Below are 25009 nucleotides of genomic sequence, written 5' to 3' on the forward strand. Positions count from 1 at the left end.
TAAAGCGGAGTTAAACCCAGCATTTCTTCTTTGCTCTAAAAGATTATTTACAGCATATTATATACGACCACCATTTTTACTAGAACAGCATTCAACTAGTTAAACACAGGAATTACAAGCTCCCTGCAGGGAAAGCTGGACACTGAAGATAACATTATCTTGCGTTTACTTAATTGTATCAAGCGAGGAATGTAAACTCTTCTCTGACTTTGCAGACACTCCTGAACACAGACAGGCACTCAGAAAGCATTTCTGGGGACATTACAAGATGAATAAACCAGTTATGAATAAAATGCAAAGGCAGCTCTCAGATCAAAAAAAATGTACTTTGGGAACTTGTAATTTCTAAATAAAAAATAATAGTTATGCACAAAAGCAAATATGATAACCGTGCATCTAAAAAGTAGGAAAACATGTTTTTATTGAATATTATGTCAGGGTTTTATACCGCTTTAAAGCAATCCTCTTGTTAAATATAATACTCGACTGTAAATCTAGAAATGTAACTGATTCACTTCATAAAAGTATAGGGGTCGACTTATACACGAGTGACAAGCAACACTGAGCATACTGAGTAATTGTGTACTATTTATGACATTCCCATTTACAGCAATTTACTCTTGATAAAGGAAATGCTAAGAAAACATAGGTCTGAAAGTCCTGGCCACAACAATTAACCTCCCTGGCGGTAAGCCCGTGCTGAGCACGGGCTATGCCGCGCAGGGGGATTTCTCAGGCCCTGCTGGGCCGATTTTGATAATTATTTTTTTGCAGCACACTCTGATCGCCGCCGCTCTGCGCCGATTGCCCGCCTTTCACCGCGCCGTGCCCCCGCCCAGACCCCGTGCGCTGCCTGGCCAATCAGTGCCAGGCAGCGCTGAGGGGTAGATCGGGTCTCCCAATGACGTCACAACGTCGATGACGTCGGTGACGTCATGCCGCCCGTCGCCATGGCGACGGGGGAAGCCCTCCAGGAAATCCCGTTCTTTGAACGGGATTTCCTGATCGGATATCGCCAGAGGCGATCGAAGTGGGCGAGGGGATGGCGATGCACAGCGGCTATCATGTAGTGAGCCCTGGGCTTGCTACATGATTTTTTAAAAAAAAAACTGCTCTGCTGCCCCCTGGCGGTTTTTAATAGACCGCCAGGGGGCTTAACAAGGAAAGGGGCAGAGGAAAAATACTGGGCTGCAGGAAAGGGGGGAAGGGGGTGTGAATAATTGCTGCACTTTGGGGCTTGGAGGAGGTATTGGCTGCACTTAAGGGACAGGAGGGGTTAATGGCTACAATACTTTATGCAGTGCAGTTATTAACCCCAAGTGCAGATGTTAATTCTTCCTGGTCCCCAAGTGCAGCCATTAACTTTGTTGGGTAGACTTATACTTGAGTCAATAACAAATTCCAGCTTAAGAGGGTCAAATGTTGGAGTCAGCTTACACATGAGGTCGACTTCTATGCGAGGATATACGGTATACTTATAATCTAAAGTATTACTTTTGGTGCTGAACCTTAAGGGTCCTTTTACACTTAATGCGCTTTAACACATTGCATTGATTTGCGGTGTGTTGCGTTGCAATGGTTTTGCAGATGCCAAAAAGTGACGCAACATGACGCAACTCAACGCCATGCATTAAATGCATTAAGTGTAAAAGGGCTCTAAAGGTTCAAAAGCCTATTGTGGAGATGTATTTACTGACAGCTGAACACATAATTCCACGTCATCTGATGTGCAGAAAAGCTAACAATGTTATAAATGTCGAAGAGGAATAATAAATTAAACATAACTCTCATTCATTCTAAAAAGTCTTGCTCATCAACAAGGCACTAGAGCTTTACATTTTGGTGACTATGCCTCTTTATGGCCTTGTTTAGGAGGCTTTAGCCTGCCATAATATCTTTTCTTGTCTATTTAATTTTCGTGCTGTTCAGCTTGGCGCCAGGCAAGCTGAATGACGGATCGCCCTGCTGCCGCTGAAACACCCGGCAATGTTAAATACTATTCACCCTCCGAGTCATAGCAACTCTATAGCATTGCTGCTATGGCCACGCCAAACTCAGGTGCTACGTGACCAGAGCTGTGCATTGAGAAGAGTCTTATAGGCCCTCATTCCTTCCCCTCTAAGAAAAAACACATTTAAAGGACCACTATCGTGAAAAAAGTAGGCAGTTAAAATCTGACAGAACTGACACGTTTTGAGCCAGTCCATCTCCTCGTGTGAGATTCTCAGGGTTTTCTTTGTTTTCTACACCATTTCCTGAACAGCAGTTGCAAACTCTAACTGACAAAATAGTGTGCAAGTGAGTAGGGAGGCTGGCTGGTATCTTACTCTTTTGGCAGTTAAACTGCTGTTCAGGAAATGCTGTTGAAAACAAAGAAAGCCCTGAGAATCCCCCATGAGGAGAACTGGCCCAAGGCCTGTCGGTTCTGTCAGATTTTAACTGCTTACTTTTTTCACGATAGTGGTCCTTTAAGAAAGACAAATCACCACCCCACAAGGACATGTTGTGCTCCACAACGTGTTTTGCCCCTTAGAAAAAAATGGGGGCTTCGTCAGAAGTAAATATAAAAGTACAATAGAGGGAAGGCTCTGGATACCATAGAGCCTTCCTGGTCCTCTGTCTAGCCTGTCATTCATGCACCATCCCTAATTGAAGTTATTTGAACTGTTCAGTCAATAGCTTCATTTCAGTCAAATAGCTTTTTGGCACTCTACCTTGGGCAGCCTTTATAACTACTAGCCATCATGAGTACGGTAGTTCCATAAACGTGGGCATCCATACAGCACACACTCGAGTCCTATAGTCGAGTCCTATAAGGCCTAGTTTCCATTTATGCATTTTGAGTTGTAATAGCTCCACATGTGAAATGCAAAAATTGGCTTATGCTTTCCAAAGAAGGCAATGGGAAGGCAGTTGTCAAACATGCAATCCGCAACCGAAAATTTGCATAAAATTTGCACATTTTTCTTTCTTTGGCCTCGTTTCCACTGTAGTGTGACACGGACGTGGCACCAATACAGATTCATGCCCGAATCCCACTCCCCAGCAACGGAGATTCCTATGTCCGAAAAAATCAAGAGGCTGTAGTTTTCATGTGCGAGCAACGGGAATGAATTTGCACTCGATCAGGACCCAGTGGAAACGAACCTCTCTTTGTGGAAACTCGCATGCGAATGTTCACACATAAAAGGCACACCTGTAGTGGAAACTCGGCCTAAAAGCTTTTTGCCCCTTTTTGCAGATTTTTTGTTTCATTAATTTGTGTGTCAGAGTCTCTGACGGATCTCCCAGTCTGGTCTGAAAATAAGGTTACCCCCATAACAGTCCCTGTAACTTCTGCTCTCCTGTTGTTCCGCAGGGTGACTCTGGTGGACCTCTGAACTGCAAGAGTGCCAGCGGAGCCATTGAGGTGCACGGTATCGTCAGCTTCGGTTCTGGAGTCAGCTGCAACTACGAGAAGAAGCCCACCGTCTTCACCAGAGTCTCTGCCTACATTGACTGGATCAACCAGGTAAGCCACGTTTAGGGTCATGTCACACTGGCTAAGTAACTATACTCACATATAAGCCAAATTCTGGGAGCAAAAAAGTGTCCCAAAAGTGTGCGCGTGTATGTGTGTGTGTGTGTGTGTGTGTGGCGGGGAGAGGGGGGGGGGAGACTTATATGCAAGTCATATATGGGAGACAAGAAGACACTTAAAGTGGAACTCCAGCCTAAACAAACATACTGTCATTAAGTTACATTAGTTATGTTAATTAAAATAGGTAATATAATCTCTTACCCACACTGTTTTAAAGAACAGGCAAATGTTAGTGATTTCATGATGGCAGCCATCTTTTTGGTTGAAAGGAGGTGACAGGGAGCATGAGACACAGTTCCAACTGTCCTGTGTCCTGAGCACCTCTCCCAGTTCCTAGGCAACGTGAATAACAACATAGGAAATCCCATCATGCTCTGCACAGCATCAGGGTAAAAAAGCCCAGGCTTTTTTTCTTTGATGGGTGGAGCTTAGGTAAAAATGCAGCTAAAAATGATGCTTTGGTAAGAAAAACAAAGTTCTGATGCTGTGAAACTGTTAAAGAAACTCCAAGCCTTTTCAGTTCTACTGAGTAGATTTTTAGTCAGGAGGTTCAATTTAAGCCTGGATCTCTAGCAAGTAGAGAACTGCAGAGAAACCAGGAGATGGCTGCCAGAAATGAGGAGAAGTAACTATAGATACAAGCACACTTGACTCTGCGTCACATACAGGGGGGGACTAGGTGGAGAGATTTGGGGGTCAGCTTACTTGCGGGTCACACATTATTAGGTTTTTGAGGGGGAGAAGTTAGGGGGGAGGCAGCCTATACACAGGATGGCTTATGCATGAGCATATACTGTAGTCAGTAATCATGGCAACTAGTTGCTGCAGCTATGGTGAACACCAGTTGCTATCTCTGACACCTGCGTTATATTATGAATTTGAGTAAAAGCTCTATTGTCAGTGGCTTATATATATTATGATCTTTTTGTACTCTATGAGAAACAACTTTTTGGGATGTGGGAGAAAACAGAAATGCCTGAAAGAAGCCCACACAGACAACATACAAACTTTATGCAGGTAGTGCCCCGGCTGGGGTTCAAACCAGGGACCCAATTCTGTAAGGCAAGAGTGCAATTCACCACACCACCGTGCTGCCCACACTATTCTGCTGCTTGCTAGCAGAATAGCATTTGAATGAGATGCCGGGCTTCAGGTTCAGACCCCCATCTGAACCTGCCCTAAGGCACTGAGTAGGTAAGGACAAAGCATACAGTAGGTACATAGTTACATAGTTTTTTGGGTTGAAAAAAGACATATGTATGACCATCGAGTTCAACCAGAAGTGGCAACACAACTCACTGCCAAGCACTGTCAAACTGACCACTTTGGAAGAAGAATGAGCATGTGACCCAGCAGGACATTTGCCAGAAGCTGCTTGGATCTGTTACCAGGTAGCAGATACCACTAATAGCACCCGTTAGCAGTAATGATGACTCAAAAATTAATTTGGAAATTTGATTCCTGTTCTGGGATTGGTCTGCCTGGGGGTCGGTCAGGGAGTTCCGCATTTGGATGAACAGTAGAAATTGTGTTTACTTCTTCCTGACTTGTGTCTCTTTTTCAAGAAAATCGCCAGCAATTAAGAGACATTCGGAATTCCCACTTGGCACCATCACATCTGGACCACAACAAGACGACAACAACACTCCCCAACGTGAATGTCATTGGTACGAGTTGGGGAATTTATCAAGCAATAAAGAAAAGTCAAACAGTGGCCATGTGTCCAAATCATTTTCTTATTTCTCTGTTACTTTTCTGAACTCTTAAAGAACAGCTCAAGTCATGTTTGTGTCACATAGGGCCTGATTCACAAAGCGGTGCTAACAGTTAGCACCCTGGTGAAAAGCCCTTTATCACGCCTAAACTCAGTTTAGGCATGATAAGTTTAGGTGTGATAAGTTTAGGTGTGATAAGTTTAGGCATGATAAGTTTAGGTGTGATAAGTTTAGGCATGATAAGTTTAAGCACCAACTGCGTTAGCACCGCAGTGCACAGCTGATCAAAAGTTTTGCGCTAGCAAAGTCTGGTGCACTTCGCATAGAGTTTAATGGCGCTGCTTTGCGTGCGGGACTTTGCACGCTATCTACACTTATCTAAACTTAGCATGCCTAAACTTATCACACCTAAACTTATCACACCTAAACTTATCACGCCTAAACTAGCTTTTCACCAGTGTGGTGCAAAGGTTATCATGCCTAAAGTCTTTTAGGCGTGATAACTGAGTTATCACCGCTTTGTGAATCAGGCCCATGGTGTGCAATCCATAACTATTGTTATTATAATTATTATGAATATCGTCATAGCTTTGAAAAATCACATCATCTTCAGTGATGCAAAAAACAATGGGTCATATCCTACTGACTTTTCTCCTGAGTTTTCTCCAAGGAGACCTTTTCAAGCCTCATCATTCAAATACTTGTAAAACTCCCACCAAGTAAGAAATGGCTTAAAGTAAGTTTGCTGTTTCCTTTTTACCTAACGTATTTTTTGGCATAAAAGATCCTCTGGACCATAAGTTGGGGACTCCCTGTATTTTCCATGTTAGACAAAGTGACTTTTTTTACCCATTTTTGAGGGAGAAAAAGTGTGTCTTATATGTCGAAAAATACGGTACTTTATAGTCCATTTTTATTTGCTACGTGCTGAAGAGTTCATTTTTAAAATAAGATGAAAAATGATCTCCATGAAGAACACACGGGATAAAAATGAATAGGATATGGCCCAATATGTGATTTTTAAGCCCATAAAGGGAAGTGAGGCATATCACACACAGTGGCGTAGCTAAGAAGCTGTGGGCCCCGATGCAAATTTTACAATGGGGCCCCCCAAGCACTCTATACATGACAATTGATACGGCGCACCAAAACCTGCCAATGGCAACTACAGTGTCAGAGGTGCAAGAAGGGGATGGGAAATAGCTTGTTAATGATTACTACTGTTCAAAGTATCTATAAAAGTGATTGTTATGAGCACAGGACCAATAGAGAGCTAATACTGTAGTTGAGGAGCCCAAGGGCCCAGATGCAAGTTTTACAATAACCCCCCCCCCCCGGTAACATTCTTTACAATTGATATGGCGCACCAATTGATATAGCACACCAAAACCTGCCAATGGCAACTACAGTGCGCAAAAGGTGGATGAGCGCATCACCAAATCCTAAGGATTACTTCTCCACAGTGGGAGGGACGAGTACTTAACAAGTTGCATGCAAGCTGTTACAGGAAATCAACACCCTCCAGTGGTAGACAGGTCATGTGTATGCTAGGTGTGTATTTTATCCCACAAGTGGGGCTTGCACTCTCTTGCAGGTATGCACTTATCTGTTTTTAAAGAGGAACTCCAGTGAAAATAATGTAGTAAAAAAAAGTGCTTCATTTTTTACCATAATTATGTATAAATGATTTAGTCAGTGTTTGCTCATTGTAAAATCTTTCCTCTCCCAGATTCACATTCTGACATTTATTACATGGAGACATTGTTACTGTGGGCAGGTTATTTAGCTGTTTCTAGCTGCTCTGGCTGTTAGACAGCTAATAACAGCTGTTTCCTGTCTCTGAACATTGTTACATTGTGGCTGTTTGCCAGGAGTACCGCGGTCTTCAGAGGTTCTTGTGGGAGGGATTTCAGCACAAAATCAGTCACACAGCGCCCCCTGATGGTCTGTTTGTGAAAATCATTGTCTTTCTCATGTAAAATGGGGTATCAGCTACTGATTGGGAAAAAGTTCAATTCTTGGTTGGAGTTTCTCTTTAAGTAGTGCTGCTCATTTTCTTGCCATGTACTAATTTATTTCATTTTTGGTCAGCTGCTCCCACTTAGCAGCCTTGCTTTTGGTGTATATGCAGAGCTTCTGTTTGGGTTCAAGGTGCGTTTGCAGTTTCTGGGGGGGCGCAGCGCATCTCTGATTGGAGGCCATTCGGAGGCGGCCTGGTGTTGCGCTGATCCACCTTTTGCGCAATTTTCAATTTTACTTGGTGGCGCACCCAGGCTATGCATATGCATAGGTTAGGATTTAGTTAGTGTTAGGCCCCTCCCATCGAGGATGACTTCTCCACAGTGGGAGGGACGAGTACTTAACAAGTTGCATGCAAGCTGTTACTGGAAACCAACATCCTCCAGTGGTAGACAGGTCATGTGTATGCTCAGTGTGTATTTTATCCCACAAGTGGGGCTTGCACTCTCTTGCAGGTAGGCACTCATCTGTTTTTAAGTAGCGCTGTTCATTTCCTTGCCAATGGCAACTACAGTGTCAGAGGTGCGAGAAGATGGTGGGGAACAGTTTGTTAATGATTACCACTATTCAAAGTGTCTATAGAAGTGATTATTATGAGCACAGGACCAATAGAGAGCTAATACTGTAGTTGAGGAGCCCAAGGGCCCAGATGCAGTCGCAACCTTTGCACACCCTATTGCTACGCCCCTGATTACACATCAATTAAGCAAGTGTAAGAAAGGTCAAGTTTATTTTGCAGATACTTAACTTTAGGTGGCAAGAAAACCTGAAAAAGCAATTGAACTCATGATAAATAGAAACAGGATAACTCTCAGGGGCATAACTACAGGGGAGCAGACCCTGCAACCGCAGAGGGGCCCAGAGATGTAAGGGGGGCCCAACTACTGCTTCCCTCCCTTTGATAAAGGGCTCCATCCTTCAGATCAGGTGTGTTTGTGGTTATACTTGTTATGGGTGTGAAGGTTGCCACATGTGTTTTATGATGGGCTTCCATGGTGGTGAGGTTCACCAGAGGTAGGCAAGGGTAAGGGTGTGAGCATTAAAGGGGTCCTATCAAAGTTTTGCTGGGGGGTCCCATGATCTGCAGTTACGCCCCCTGCCTGGAGCAGTAGTTCTAATGCATAGCACAAATCAATCTTACCAACTCCAGTCAAACCAAAAAGATGAGTGCAGTTTAGCAGGTCATTCTTAAAGGGGCACTATGATGAAAAACTGTAAAATTTAAAATACAGTGGCTTGCAAAAGTATTCGGCCTGCTTGAAGTTTTCCACATTTTGTCACATTACTGCCACAAACATGAATCAATTTTATTGGAATTCCAAGTGAAAGACCAATACAAAGTGGTGTACATGTGAGAAGTGGAACGCAAATCATACATCATTCCAAACATTTTTTACAAATAAATAACTGCAAAGTGGGGTGTGCATAATTATTCGGCCCCCTGAGTCTATACTTTGTAGAACCACCTTTTGCTGCAATTACAGCTGCCAGTCTTTTGGGGTATGTCTCTACCAGCTTTGCACATCTAGAGACTGAAATCCTTGCCCATTCTTCTTTGCAAAACAGCTCCAGCTCAGTCAGATTAGATGGACAGCGTTTGTGAACAGCAGTTTTCAGATCTTGCCACAGATTCTCGATTGGATTTAGATCTGGACTTTGACTGGGCCATTCTAACACATAGATATGTTATGTTTTAAACCATTCCATTGTTGCCCTGCCTTTATGTTTAGGGTCATTGTCCTGCTGGAAGGTGAACCTCCGCCCCAGTCTCAAGTCTTTTGCAGTCTCCAAGAGGTTTTCTTCCAAGTTTGCCCTGTATTTGGCTCCATCCATCTTCCCATCAACTCTGACCAGCTTCCCTGTCCCTGCTGAAGAGATGCACCCCTAGAGCATAATGCTGCCACCACCATATTTGACAGTCGGGATGGTGTGTTCAGATTGATGTGCAGTGTTAGTTTTCCACCACACATAGCGTTTTGCATTTTGGCCAAAACGTTCAATTTTGGTCTCATCCAACCAGAGCACCTTCTTCCTTATGTTTGCTGTGTTCCCCACATGTCTTGTGGCAGACTGCAGACGGGACTTCTTATGCTTTTCTGTTCACAATGGCTTTCTTCTTGCCACTCTTCCATAAAGGCCAACTTTGTGCAGTGCACAACTAATAGTTCTCCTATGGACAGATTCCCCCACCTGAGCTGTAGATCTCTGCAGCTCGTCCAGAGTCACCATGGACCTCTTTGCTGCATTTCTGATCAGCGCTCTCCTTGTTCGGCCTGTGAGTTAAGGTAGAAGGCCTTGTCTTGGTATGTTTACAGTTGTGCTATACTCCTTCCATTTCTGAATGATCGCTTGGACAGTGCTCCGTGGGATGTTCAAGGCTTTGGAAATCTTTTTGTAGCCTAAGCCTGCTTTAAATTTCTCAATAACTTTATCCCTGACCTGTCTGGTGTGTTCTTTGGACTTCATGGTGTTGTTGCTCCCAATATTCTCTTAGACAACCTGGCTCTGAGGCCGTCACAGAGCAGCTGCATTTGTACTGACATTAGATTACACACAGGTGCACTCTATTTAGTCATTAGCACTCATCAGGCAATGTCTATGGGCAACTGACTGCACTCAGACCAAAGGGGGCCGAATAATTACGCACACCCTACTTTGCAGTTATTGATTTTAAAAAAATGTTTGGAATCATGTATGATTTTTGTTCCACTTCTCATGTGTACACCACTTTGTATTGGTTTTTCATGTGGGATTCCAATAAAATTGATTCATGTTTGTGGCAGTAATATGACATAATGTGGAAAAGTTCAAGGGGGCCGAATACTCTTGCAAGCCACTGTACATGTGTACACCTGCTGACACATATTCCAGAGTAAACACACTGTAAATGTTTTACTTCCTGTGTTGCTGTGACTTACAGTGGGTCTTATGGCCCATACTCACGAGGGACTTTTGTCGCCTCAACACGCGGCGCGCGCGTGTTGCGGCGACAGGTCGCCCGTGAGTATGGGCCGTCGCACGCCCGCGCGCCCCCGAACTGTCGCCCGTCGCTATGTCGCCATGCGATTGAAACTTTCAATCGCATGGCGACAGTCGCCGCTGCCCCCCCGCCGCAACTGTCGCTAGTCCGCGTGAGTACGCGGACTAGCGACAGCAACCTCCATTGAGGTTCACAGACCTTCCGGCGGGGGGAGGAGGAACGTCAGCGACAGCTTCCGCCTTGCCGCTGGTCCCTCTTCCGCATGTGTACGCGGAGGGACCTGGCGAGAAGCTGTCGCCGGCCTGTCGCCCACACGCTCACGTGTGCTGGCGACAGGCGAGTTTTGCAGCCCGTGAGTACGGGCCTTTATGATCTGGCATTTCTGAATCTGTTACTACCAGCCAGGTGTTGGATTAGTCAATCTCCTTATGGGGGGTTCTCAATGTTTCTTCTAATTGTTTTAAAACCACTCCTTTACAAAGATGATTTTGAAAACAAAAGAAAACCTGAGAATCCCTCCATGAAGAGATGGATTAGTCCAAATCCTGTTGGTAACAGTTTCAGGATTGGTAGATCACTGTAAGGGACAGCTACACACAAAGTATAGCACATATACTCTGGGGGAAATGTACATCTTATATGTAGGTGTAAATATTTTTTTTTTTTAATTTTACAGTTTTTCACTATCATGCCCCTTTAACCTCTTAAAGGGAACCTAAACTGAGAGGGATATGGATGTTTCCTTTTAAACAATACCAGTTGCTTGCCAGTCCTGCTGATCTCTTTGGCTGCAGCAATGGCTGAATCACACACCTGAAACAAGTATGCAGCCAGGGGTGTAACAATACACCCTGCAAGGGATGCAGCCGCAGGGGTGCCCAGAAGCCACAGGGGGCCCTGTCCTGAGAGACTGACAACTAAGGGCAAGGAGAGAAAAATCTTTCTGCTCTTTGCACAATTGTTCTAATGACTGCATCTGCTCAGCCACTGATAAGCAATGATGCAAAGTTTTGCAGGCAAAGATTGGTAGACAGTCCCTATTCAGTGTGCAGCAGGGTCTTGTGTACAGGGCTGTTCTACCCCCAGCCTTTCTACTCCTCTCTACGGCTTGGTGCACACCAAAAAACGCTAGCAGATCCGCAAAATGCTAGCAGATTTTGAAACGCTTTTTCTTATTTTTCTGCAGCGTTTCAGCTAGCGTTTTGCGGTTTTGTGTGGCGGTTTTGGTGTAGTAGATTTCATGTATTGTTACAGAAAAGCTGTTACTGAACAGCTACTGTAACAAAAAACGCCTGGCAAACCGCTCTGAAGTGCCGTTTTTCAGAGCGGTTTGCGGTTTTCCTATACTTAACATTGAGGCAGAAACGCACCCGCAATCCAAAATCTGCAGCAGCCCGGGAGTATGCGTTTCTGCAAAACGCCTCCCGCTCTGGTGTGCACCAGCCCATTGAAATACATTACCCTAGCGGATCCGCACCCGCAAGCAGATCGCAAACCGCTGCGGAAACGCTCCGGTGTGCACTAGGCCTACGTGCTATGTCCTGAATTCTGTAGTGATGCGGGAGGAGTCTGGGCAGAGAAAAAAGCTTTCTCTGCATAATTGTTCTAATGACTGCATCTGCTCAGCCACTGATAATGAATCATAGCCTCTAGCACTTCACGCCAATTGGCATTGAGCAGTCGCTTTGATTTTGAGTACAGTGAAAAGGTTCACAATGCTTAAAGGGAAAAACTGTAACATTTAAAATATGTGAAACCAAATACAAATAAGAAGTACATTTTGGACTAGTCCATCTCTCTATAGGGGATTCTCAGGGATGTATTTATATTCATAAGCACTTAGTGAATGGCAGTTGGACAGAGCAAAAACTGTGTAGAGAGCAGGGAAGCTGGCCAGCATCATTGTTTAAATCCTTTTTAGGGAATATCTTTATAAAGAAAAAAACCCTTGCTGAGAATCCCCTATGAAGAGATGGACTAGTCCAAAACCTGTCGCTTCTGTCAGATTTCTACTGCCTACTGTATGGGACAGCAACATAGGAGAAAAGTAATTTATGGCTCATTTTACTCTGGAAAAAATGTACTTCTTATTTGTATCTGTTTGCACATCTGTATGGCCCGTGACCTGGCCATTTTCTACAAATCAGCACTTCACAAGTTCACAAATTTAAGGCTTTATTGCTCGGTCATACAATTTAGCACCCAAATGAATTTTACCTCCTTTTCGTCTCACAAATAGAGCTTTCCTTTGTTGATATCTGATTGCTGCTGCTAGTTTTATTTTTAATTAATAAAAAAAAGCCCTACATTTTATTAAAAAAGCAACATACAGATAACTGAATTGGCTTCTCCCTTAAAGGGAACCAGAGAGGAACTAAAAAAAAAAACAGAAAAAGCTCTTATACATACCTGGGGCTTCTTCCAGCCCCATACGCACGGATCGCTCCCACGCCGCCGTCCTCCGCTTCCTGTATCGGCGGTACCGGGTCCTGTCACTTCCGGCGGACGCAGCCAATTGTCCGCATGAGCAGGGGCTCCCTCCATACCCTTACGCGTGCGGCGGCTCAGTATGCAGCTGCACACGTAAGTGTATGCCGGGAGTCCCTGTGATGCGGACAATTGGCCGCGTCCTGCCGCCGACTGGCCGAAACTACGGGACCCGGTACCGCCGGATACAGGAAGCTGAGGATGGCGGCGTGGGAGAGATCCGTGCGTATGGGGCTGGAGGAAGCCCCAGGTATGTATAAAATCTTTTTTTCTGGGGCCTCTGGTTGCCTTTAACCACCCTGGCGTTCTATTAAGATCGCCAGGGCGGCTGCGGGAGGGTTTTTTTTAAATTTAAAAAAAACTATTTCATGCAGCCAACTGAAAGTTGGCTGCATGAAAGCCCACTAGAGGGCGCTCCGGAGGCGTTCTTCCGATCGCCTCCGGCGCCCAGAATAAACAAGGAAGGCCGCAATGAGCGGCCTTCCTTGTTTTGTTTAGATCGTCGCCATAGCGACGAGCGGAGTGACGTCATGGACGTCAGCCGACGTCCTGACGTCAGCCGCCTCCGATCCAGCCCTTAGCGCTGGCCGGAACTTTTTGTTCCGGCTACGCTGGGCTCAGGCGGCTGGGGGGACCCTCTTTCGCCGCTGCTCGCGGCGAATCGCCGCAGAGCGGCGGCGATCGGGCAGCACACGCGGCTGGCAAAGTGCCGGCTGCGTGTGCTGCTCTTTATTTGAACAAAATCGGCCCAGCAGGGCCTGAGCGGCAGCCATCGGCGGTGATGGACGAGCTGAGCTCGTCCATACCGCTAAGATGGTTAATTGGTCCTAGACTAAGATACATACACTACACAATACATACATAGACATATGACTAGATTGTGAGCCCCTCTGAGGGACAGTTAATGACAAACCAGTAAACTCTGTACAGCCCTGCGGAAGATGTTGGCGCTATGTAAATATTTGATTAACCTTCTTGGCGGTATGGACGAGCTCAGCTCGTCCATGACCGCTAGATTGCACCGCTCAGGCCCTGATGGGCCGATTTTAACAATTATTTTTTTTAAAACACGCAACTAGCACTTTGCTAGCTGCGTGTGGGGGACGATCGGCACCGCTCGCCACCGATGCGCCGCTACCCGTCGCGTAAGGCCCCACCCCCTCCCGAGACCCCTGCGCAGCCTGGCCATTCAGTGCCAGGCAGCGCTGCGGGGTGGATTGGGACTCCCGATGACGTCATCACGATCGTTGCCATGATGACGGGGGAAGCCCTCCAAGAAATCCCGTTCAGAACGGGATTTCCGCATGGGCTAATGCGCAGGAAGCGATCGGAAAGGTGAGTAAGACGCCTCCGGGAGGGGGGAATCATGTAGCTAGCGCTAGGCTAGCTACAGGATTTAAAAAAAAAAATCAAAAAATACTGCTGCGCCGCCACCCTGGCGATCTTAATAGAACGCCAGGGTGATTAAATATTTACCTAAATAAACAGCCTGCCAGCTCCAATCGCTGGCTGGCAGGCTGATTGCTGGAGTACCCTGTTTACAGTGACAGGAGCTCGCACGAGCTCCCATCAAATCTCGCTCCTCGCGAGATGACGCCATATGGCGGTGCAGAGGAACAACAGAGCCACTCTGCCGCCGCCATATGGCGTTAGGCGGTCGGAAAGAGGTTAAAGAAATATTGTTCCGCTCAGTGGATTTTTCCATACCTATGATCAAAACTGGAGGAGGATCGAAAGTTGGATTCTTAAGTAGTGGGGGTCGATTTAACATGGAAAGCTTATCTGTATCTGGAAGCAAGGCTTGTGAGTTCTCTGGCAGCTCCTTAAGAGGTACACCACATGGATAAAGTAGACTCTCCTCCCTCATTTGTGTTGCTAATGCTATTACCCCCTCCCCCAGTTTGATCAGTGAGTATAAAGTCTTTGCTGTGGTAGACGGATCAGTGAATAATGGTGCACAGCGCCTATGCATAAAAATGGCGCCACATTAAAAAAATACGCTTATCACTATTTATCGTTAGTACTGCATAATAATGGCGCACAGAGAAAAAAAGAAGAAAAACGGCACACACTAACGTTATTTATCAATAGTGCCATTCATTTGCCAAACAGCAGACGTTATTGCCCACAGTAACGTCATTTATCAATAGCACCCTACATAAGCCAAACTGCAGACGTTATTTAACTGCAAAATGGTGAATGGATTTAATGTAACACTGTCAAGGTTAGGCACCATCAGGGGGTGGTTAGGGTTAGGCACCACCAGGGGGGTGGTTAGGGTTAGGCACCACCAGGGGGGTCTTAGGGTTAGGCACCACCAGGGGGTCTTAGGGTTAGGCACCACCAGGGGGGTCTTAGGGTCAGGCACCACCAAGGGGTTTTAGGGATAGGTACAGAGAGGGTTTTGTGTGTTAACGCTAAATAACAATAAGCAGGGTCGGCCCGCTCATGAGGCGGGGTGAAACTTTTGCCTCAGGCGGCAAATTTCCAGGGGCGGCATCCGCCCGTCCGTGCGGGGAGCCGGCCGCCGAGCTGGAGGGGTAGCTGGCAGGACGGGGGTATTGGGCCTAGCGGCGGGGAGGGGGTCGTACCCCCCACCCTCCCTCGCCTGGGTCCCCCGTCCTCCGCTCCCCTCCAGCCTTACATAGAAGCAGCCGCTATTTGTAAGAGGCACGGGCGGGGAGGACTCACCTCTTCCTCGATCCAGCGTGCGCTCCACTGACGTCACTTCCTGCAACGCTGCAGGAAGTGATGTCAGTGGAGCACACGCTGGGAAGAGGTGAGTCCTCCCCGCCCGTGCGTCTTACAAATAGCGGCTGCTTCTTCTATGTAAGGCTGGAGGGGAGCGCAGTTCGGGGGACCCAGGCGAGGGAGGGGGGGTACGACCCCCTCCCCGCCGCTAGGCCCAATACCCCCGTCCTGCCAGCTACCCCTCCAGCTCGGCGGCCCCGCAGAGCGCCCCCCCCCCACCGGGGGGGGGGGGGGGGGGGCGGCGGAAATTTTTTTTTTGCCTCAGGCGGGAAAAAGTCTAGGGCCGGCCCTGACAATAAGGCTTTAATGTTAAATAGCGATAAGCGGCAAACGGATTAGCGGCAACACCATGCGCCATTATTCGCAGGCACCATTTTCAGATGGATCCGTGGTAGATGGCAGCTATCAGTCACTCTGCAAGCATTTGCAGATTATAAAAGCAGAAGCCACAGAGGAGAGCTGACTGAAGGTCCATACACACTCTAGATGGAAAACGGCACACACAAAAGAGTGATATCCCCCAATGATAAGTTATTTAAATGACATTGTGCACACACAATACAATTATGTGCTTCGAATACAGCATGCAGTGACACCTATATGTAATTACGAACTGTTAATTTAATTGATTTTCGTATAATCATTCATACATAAGCACACGTAATTACGCATGAATTTACGCATAATTTTGTGCTGACTTTAGCAGTGAACAGCAAAGCCCCCCTACATAGTATTGTCTTCAAAATTACTACGTATGTTAAAGAGAGTCTGAAGCGAAGAAGAATTCCTCTTTTTACTTTACAGTGCTCTTCAGCAATATGAGCAAAGATGAATTGCTGCATTCACGCCGCTAAACGATGTATTTCACCCCCCGAAATCCCGGGGCAAAATTCCGTGATTTTCCTGGTCGTGGATTTTGCTGCTCGGGGAGGCAGAGCTTAGTGCTGTAGCTCTGCCTCTTATCCAGTCAATCTGCGCTAATCGCCGCCTCTCCCCGCCCCTCTGAGTGAAAGAAGACTATGCTTGAACTGAAAGCACTGAGCTTTTCTCAACAAAGGTGGACTCTCCTTTTAAAGAAGGCGGTTCAAGTCATTAAAGCAAAGTGACACCCCTGTTTGGCACTTCCAGCAAGGTACCACTTAGCTTGTCTTACTATACTGTATTGTCCATAAATACTAGTTAAAGGACAACTATCAAAGTTAACTCAAATTCTAAATATCACATATATTTCCAGAAACTACTAGCAAATAGCAATACATCTTTTCATTTGTGTGAAGAAAAAATGGCATTTACAGAGAACAGTTGTCACTGTGGGCATGACTATGGAGGACTGTGTCCAGCACATCCAGCATACAGAAACAATCTTCACTGGCTCTATGTAATGATTGTGGGATTCTCTCCGTGATCAGCGCACAAGACGTACGCTGACACTGCGGAAATCCTCCACAAGCGTGTAATTTGCAGGAACCCAGCAAAAGGTGCAATGCACCTGTAGAGGGAAATTCCTGTCGACAGGGGGAGCTGTGGAGTGCAGAGGAACAGCTCCTCTGCCTGCCACACACGCCAGACAGGAATTGCACGAAGGGAAGAAACGCAGGGCAAGATAGCCCTGAAAGAGATTGAGCAAAGGGACAGATTGTATGTGTGTGCACCAAACTAGTCGCCAACCCGCGACGGTGCATACACAACAGCAGATATGAAGTAGGAACGCATTCGCGGGAGAGTCGATTGCCAGAGGTGACACAAGGCTACAGCAAGGCAGAGCACGAGAGTAGCAAAAGCACAGCAAATCATACAATGAGGAGATAAGGAAAATAACAAACGCTAGCTAAACGCGAACACCGCACTCATTCGCAACAGTGCACGTGTTTGTGCGTGGTCCCCGCGTGATAAGCACAACAGAGACAAGCATGCCTAACTAACCACCGACAGACAAACATGAAACAGAGGACGCGAGCGCTTGCTTAACAGTTACCTCACCGAGCTTCCAGCAAGCGGTCGTAGCAGACAAGACAGACACACGAAAACAGGAATACGTAATAGATACAAGCGGAGGAAAGAGGCGCCCTGGGATGATAAAAACGTTTAAAAACGACTAAAATAAGTAAGAATTTTGAGGTAGCTTACCTCTAAGACGAAATCTCTGCAAGTTATTACAAAAGATTTTTATTAGCACAAGCGGCAACGCGTTTCACGGGTCGCAGCCCGCTTCATCAGGCCAATTGCAGTGCCAAATGAATGAATTCCTAAAGCATAGGGAGCCTCTGCTTTAGGAATTCATTCATTTGGCACTGCAATTGGCCTGATGAAGCGGGCTGCGACCCGTGAAACGCGTTGCCGCTTGTGCTAATAAAAATCTTTTGTAATAACTTGCAGAGATTTCGTCTTAGAGGTAAGCTACCTCAAAATTCTTACTTATTTTAGTCGTTTTTAAACGTTTTTATCATCCCAGGGCGCCTCTTTCCTCCGCTTGTGCTAAGTATACCCCCGAACAGACTCTGTTCGAGGGGTGGTGATACGCCACTAGTGGGTCTCCACAGTGGTGGTCACAACCTTTTTCCTCTAAGAGAGCGACCGTTCCTCCGGTCCTGGCCAGGACCACCCCGAGTGGAGTCGGGTTTATTGTCTCCACCTGCTTCCTGTGGTTGGTTGCCCCCAGCAACCCTCCTTTGTGAGTAGTGCTTTTATTCCTTCCATTACCTTGGTGTTTTAACATATTGCACTACTGGGCTCCCGTTTTTTGTCTCCTGTGTCTTTTCCCATAGGGTGCTGCATCACCCCTACCACTACTGACGTAAGAGATACGATCCACTGCTCTTACCGTCAGAGCGAGTGTGATCCGAGTAAGGCAACAACAGAACAGAGGGGCCTACCAGTAACAACCGCTGCTCTGGTTAGCACCCCACAGACAGACAGAACAGGCAATACAAATAATGCAATCCTAACTGCACTAGGGAAACTGCCTAGTGCAGTTCCAGGAATTACTCTAGGCTAATCTTCAAACAAAGAGCAAGGCTGACACTCCAGGCGAGTGTTACACATGAACTAACTCTTATGACCAGCCACTTACTGTGGGAAACATAGCTCTTTATAGAGCAAGCCCACAGGGGATGTGGCTAGGCAATCTGCATGACAAACGTATACAAATTCCTTAGCAGCAAGCTGCAATACTGACAAAAGGTCTCTCTTCCGAGTCTTCCAGAGACCTGCAGAATGCAGACCTGAACAGTGGTCAAAAGGCTGCCTGCCTGCGCAGGCAGCCACGCGGATCCTCACACTCTAATGCTGTGAATAAATGTGTTCAGAATGATAGAAAGCAGAGATATAGCTTCAAATGTGTATAAATAAATAGCTGCAGCTCTGTCTGTTTGCAGTTTACAGCCAGGTGACAGTTCAGCCTCCCACTCCCCCCGATGCCGACACAAAATTGTTACAACCAGCTGATAAATAAGGAATTTTTTTCACATAGGCTGTGAGACCTTTGAAAAGCTTTCATTGTTGCTGGCTAAAAGCTCTATAGGTATGTGGGGTTTACAGAAAAACAGTTCCTTTGATAGTTGTTCTTTAAGGACCCCGACTGATGTTTGCTAAAGTAGTTTGGGACACGCTTAGGTTTCTCTTATCAAAGACCGTATCATGGGAAAACTACCAGCTTCTTTGCATGTGACAGAAATAAACTCAACATACAACTCTGTGTATACATATAAACACAGCACTGATAAGGTCCTCATATATATAAGACCGACCAGCCAGCCAGCAGACACGTATCTCAAACATGACCCCCTTCCTAGTGCTGGTGGTGTTGGTTGCTGGAGGTAAGTCTGAGTAGAAGGGGGTGTTGTTTTTTCTTTTATTTATGTATTTGTTATTATTCAGAGAAACATGAGGGAGTTATGCTAGATACAGTGGGTTGCAAAAGTATTCGGCCCCCTTGAAGTTTTCCACATTTTGTCATATTACTGCCACAAACATGAATCAATTTTATTGGAATTCCACATGAAAGACCAACACAAAGTGGTGTACTCGTGAGAAGTGGAACGAAAATCATACATTATTCCAAACATGTTTTACAAATAAATAACTGCAAAGTGGTGTGTGCATATTTATTCGGCCCACTTTGATCAGAGTGCAGTCAGTTGCCTATAGACATTGCCTGATAAGTGCTAATGACTAAATAGAGTGCACCTGTGTGTAATCTAATGTCAGTACACATACAGCTGCTCTGTGACAGCCTCAGAGGTTTTCTAGGAGAATATTGGGAGCAACAACACCGTGAAGTCCAAAGAACACACAAGACAGGTCAGGGATCGAGTTATTGAGAAATGTAAAGCAGGCTTAGGCTACAAAAAGATTTCCAAAGCCTTGAACATCCCACGGAGCACTGTTCAAGCGATCATTCAGAAATGGAAGGAGTATGGCACAACTGTAAACCTACCAAGACAAGGCCGTCCACCTAAACTCACAGCCATTGTTAACAGAAAGCATAAGAAGTCCCGTTTGCAGTTTGCCACAAGCCATGTGGGGGACACAGCAACAATGTGCAAGAAGGTGCTCTGGTCAGATGAGACCAAAATTGAACTTTTTGGCCAAAATGCAAAACGCTATGTGTGGCAGAAAACTAACACTTCACATCACTCTAAACACACCATCCCCACTGTCAAATATGGTGGTGGCAGCATCATGCTCGGGGGGTGCTTCTCTTCAGCAGGGACAGGGAAGCTGGTCAGAGTTGATGGGAAGATGGATGGAGCCAAATACAGGGCAAACTTGGAAGAAAACCTCTTGGAGTCTGCAAAAGACTTGAGACTGGGGCGGAGGTTCACCTTACAGCAGGACAATGACCCTAAACATAAAGCCAGGGCAACAATGGAATGGTTTAAAACAAAACATATCTATGTGTTAGAATGGCCCAGTCAAAGTCCAGATCTAAATCCAATCGTGAATCTGTGGCAAGATCTGAAAATTGCTGTTCACAAACGCTGTCCATCTAATCTGAATGAGCTGGAGCTGTTTTGCAAAGAAGAATGGGCAAGGATTTCAGTCTCTAGATGTGCAAAGCTGATAGAGACATAACCTAAAAGACTGGCAATTGTATTTGCAGCAAAAGGCGGTTCTACAAAGTATTGACTCAGGGGGCCGAATAATTACGCACACCCCACTTTGCAGTTATTGATTTGTAAAAAATGTTTGGAATCGTATGATATTCGTTCCACTTCTCACATGTACATCACTTTGTATTGGTCTTTCATGTGGAATTCCAATAAAATTGATGCATGTTTGTGGCAGTAATGTGACAAAATGTGGAAAACTTCAAGGGGGCCGAATACCTTTGCAAGCCACTGTATATACAGTGTATAGTAAGAAGCCTCTTCATTTCCAATTTATTAAAATACACCTGACGTGAGAGTGGTATGGAGGCTGCCATGGTTGCCTGGCAGTCCTGCTGATCTTTTGTGCATCTGTAGTGTCTGAATCACACACTTGGACCAAGCCTGTAACTAATGCAGTCACACTTCAGTCAGAAGCACCTGATATGCTGCATGCTTGTTCAGGGTCTAGAAACAAAGGAGCAGCAGGGCTGCCAGGCAATCTGCATTTTTTAAAAGGAAACAAATACGGCAGCCTTCATATCCCTCTTACTTTAGCTGTGCTTTTAACCACCTCAGGACTCAGCCTTTACCCCCCCCCCCCTTAAGGACCAGCGCTGATTGCTAAGATCTGTGCTGGGTGGGCTCTACAGGGGGGGTCTGATCGCTCCTGCATGCGTGTGGGTGGCGGGGGCACCTCAAAGCCCCCTCCACAGCAGAATTCCCCCTCTCACTCTTCTCCCTCCCTGCCCCAGAGATCGGAGGCTGCACAGGAACGGATCTGTCCTGTGCAGCCTCTAACAGGCTCCTGCCTGTCATGTGACAGCGATCCCCGGCCGCTGATTGGCCGGGTATCGCTGATCTGGTACAACACTGCTACTGTTAGCAGCGTTGTAAAAATGTAAACAAAGCGGATTATTTCCGCTTGTGTTTATATTTAGCCTGCGAGCCGCGATCAGCGGCCCACAGGCTATTCACGGAGCCCCCCGCCGTGAATTGACAGGAAGCAGCCGCTCGCGCGAGCGGCTGTTTCCTGATTAATTAGCCTGCAGCCGGCGATGCAGATGTGCGTCGCTGGTCCTGCAGCTGCCACTTTGCCAACGCGCGTTATGAGCAGGCGGTCGGCAAGTGGTTAAAGTCCTTTTAGGGCCTGTTTTCATTGCGATGCAGGACACATCCAAATCCCTTTAGCCCAGGGCTGGGCAAACATTTCCCCGCCCGGGCCTCATTGCTTACATTTCTCCCCTCCTTCCCCCTCCCTCCCTGCAGAGTTGTGAGCGGGCGGCAAGCAGGGAACTTAAAACCAACCAGCTCCAACTTCAGCGTTGTCTCCATGGCAACAGGGAATTACATGATTTGCCGTCAGGACGTGCCAGCATATTACACCCTGGCAGCCACCTGGCACGTCCTGACGGCGAGTCATGTGATTATTATCATTATTGTATTTATAAAACGTTAACATATTACGCAGTGCTGCACAATAGATAAATGGGTAACATACAAGGTAGGACATACAGGAAACTCACAACAAAAACAAGATCATGCAAATTATTTGATAACACAGTGTCATAGGTCAAAATAGAGACTGTTGTAGTCCACAGAAGGAGTGACTGACAGTAAGATACCATAATCAAGCTGGAGACATTAGGGAGGAGGGCCCTGCCAGAGGCTTACAATCTAAAGGGTGGGGGTGGAGACAATAGGTGCATCTGATGAGAGGGTGCCCAGTATTATGGTGCTGGTGTAGGGAGGGGTCTGCGAGCGTGAAAAGGTAGTCTTAAGGCGCGTACACACGCCAGACTTTTTCAAATTACGGTTAGCAGAACGACCACCCCGATGGTGGTCTGCCGACCTGTAGTTTGAAAAACTCTGGCGTGTGTACGCGCCTTTATGGTTTTGTTTGAAGGTATTAACCATTTCAGCCCGCGGGGATTTTTCACCTTATGCATCAGAGCAATTTTCACCTCCCATTCATTCGCTAATAACTTTATCACTACTTATCACAATTTATTGACCTATATCTTGTTTTTCCCGCCACTAATTAGGCTTTCTGTGGGTGGTACATTTTGCTAAGAGCTTTACTGTAAATGCATTTTAACAGGATTAATAAGAAAAAAATGGGAAAAATTCATTATTTCTCAGTTTTTGGCCATTATAGCTTTAAAATAATCCACACTACCATAATTAAAACCTATGTATTTTATTTGCCCGTATGTCTCGGTTATTATACCATTTAAATTTTGTCCCTATCACAATGTATGGCGCCAATATTTTATTTGGAAATAAAGGTGCATTGTTTCCGTTTTGCGTCCATCACTATTTACAAGCTTATAATTTAAAAAATGTTTGTAGTATACCCCCTTCAAAAGCATATTTAAAAAGTTCAGACCCTTAGGTAACTATTTATGTCTTTTTTTTTTTTTTATTGTAATTTTTTTTTTCTCCAATAAAAATTTTATTTGGGGAATATTTTGGTGTTTTTTTTAATGTTAGTATGTGTGTAAATTGTAATATAAAAAAATGTGTAGATGTAGTTTTACTATTTGGCCACAAGATGGCCACCTTCGTTTTTGGTTTCCCTCCTTGTACTTCTCGCTAAGCGGAAGTACAAGGGGGATGCGGAAATTCTTCCGGACAGAAGAACTGAAGCCTCACGGGTGAGCGTTTCGGTTTTTCTGCAGGGAAAAGGGATCGGTGATCGGGAACCATGTTCCCTTTCACTGATCCCAGGGCTACCGGGGGACACCACGGGGAGGCGGGGCGTGCCCGCGATCGCAGGCGGGAGCGCGCCGAAACGCGCCACAGCATCAGAGCAGTTGCCTGGACGTGAGCTTCACGTCCGGGTGGCAGAGATAGTTAAAGGTGGGGGCGAGTTTGATGGCTGGTGGGAGTGAGTTCCAGAGAGTGGGGGCAGCCCTAGTGAACTCCTGCAATCATGCATGGGAGTGAGATATGCGTGGTGCGACTAGGCGCAGGTCATTGGAGGATCGGATGGAGCGGGCTAGTATGTGCCTGTGGACAAGATCGGAGATGTAGGTCGGGCAGATCTGTTGCCATGGTAGCAATACCGGATGCCCTGTTACCATGGTGGCAACACTGTAATCTGCAAGCAGGTGATTTTTTTTAAGTTTCCCGCTTGCCGCCCGCTCACGACACTGCAGGGAGGGGGGGGGGGGGGGGAAAGGAGGGGAATCTGGCTGCCTATCAGAGGGCCAGATCTACAGCATAAGCGGGCATAGCTCCCAACTGTCCCTCTTTTGGAGGGACAGTCCCTCTTTGGGAGCCCTGTCCCTCTGTCCCTCTTTCCTCCTCATTTGTCCCTCTTTCAGGACTTTGTCCCTCTTTCTATGTAAATATGTGTATTTCTCTACTGAAAAATGTGTTTGATTGATTCTAAACTTTATTCCCATCCTTTAAATTGATATATTACTAATTTTAAAATGTTGATATGAAGGACAATGAACCAGGATAGGAAGGACCAGTGTGGTTTGAATGATAAAACAACTTATTTTTCTTATTAAATCTTTATGGTATGCGTGACTAGGGTTGTGATGGGGGTGTGATCAGGGGTGTGGCTTAAGTGTCCCTCTTTCTCATCTCAAAAAGTTGGGAGGTGTACACGGGCCTAATCTGGCCCGCAGGCCGTAGTTTGCCCAGCTCTGTTCTTGCCGTATCATGCACCATACTGTGTCATCAGCGCTGCGTAAGAAGTTGGCGCTTTATAAATACAATAAATAAATTAAATAAATTAATCTGGAAGAGCATCAGTTCCCAATGGATCTTTCTATAAATGCAAAATTATTAAAAAGTATACTGCACTGATTCAAATTGGGCCCCAGTGATTGGTATATCTCTGTCATAAACCCTAAGCTTTCAGCTCATAACCACGATGTCATCAATCCCTGCTGTTTATATGTGTGTGTATGGTCACTTGTGCCCATTTATAGGTTCCTACCCCCAGGGACGGGCCGAGGCAGAGGCAAGAGAGGCTCCAGCCTCAGGGCGCAGTGTAGGAGTGGTTGCAGGGCCGGGCCTAGGCAGAGGTGTAGTGTAGGAGGGGGGCACACAACTCACTCAGCTATCATTGCTCTATTGTGTTTTAAGCAGAGAGAAATAAGAAAATAGGATACATAGCAGTGACTGCAAGCCGGGTAACTAGAGGCCTGGGTGCCTCTTACTCTAATAGTAATCAGTGTGTGACGGCTGGGGTGGGAGGGATGGAGGGGCGCACTTTGGTGTCTCAGCCTTGGGTGCTGGAGGACCTTGTCCCGGCTCTGCCTGCCCCCTCTTTGCTTTTCATTACTTCCTATGGTAATTTAAAGGGAACATTCAAGCTGGAAAAAAAAATCCACTTACCTCAGGCTTCCTCCAGCCCCTGGCAGTCGTTCTG

At 46.1% G+C, this 25009-nt stretch overlaps 3 protein-coding genes across 4 annotated transcripts in view; 2 read left to right on the forward strand and 1 right to left on the reverse strand.

The window, feature by feature from the left end:
- Positions 1–5294, forward strand: part of LOC137522281 (chymotrypsin-C-like) — a 34654-nt gene extending 29360 nt beyond the window's left edge. Inside the window, exons 8-9 of the mRNA XM_068242311.1 lie at positions 3359–3511; positions 5146–5294. Coding sequence (XP_068098412.1) covers positions 3359–3511; positions 5146–5163 — 171 coding nt within the window. The 3' untranslated portion in view covers positions 5164–5294. The remainder of the gene's footprint in view (positions 1–3358; positions 3512–5145) is intronic.
- LOC137521934 (uncharacterized) overlaps positions 1–25009 on the reverse strand; it is a 142110-nt gene that overhangs the window by 95461 nt on the left and 21640 nt on the right. The window lies entirely within an intron of this gene.
- LOC137522282 (chymotrypsin-like elastase family member 2A) overlaps positions 19308–25009 on the forward strand; it is a 60356-nt gene continuing 54654 nt past the window's right edge. The window contains exon 1 of the mRNA XM_068242313.1: positions 19308–19347. Coding sequence (XP_068098414.1) covers positions 19308–19347 — 40 coding nt within the window. The remainder of the gene's footprint in view (positions 19348–25009) is intronic.

Source organism: Hyperolius riggenbachi, chromosome 6 (genome assembly GCF_040937935.1).
Source record: "Hyperolius riggenbachi isolate aHypRig1 chromosome 6, aHypRig1.pri, whole genome shotgun sequence".
Classification (NCBI taxonomy): domain Eukaryota; kingdom Metazoa; phylum Chordata; class Amphibia; order Anura; family Hyperoliidae; genus Hyperolius; species Hyperolius riggenbachi.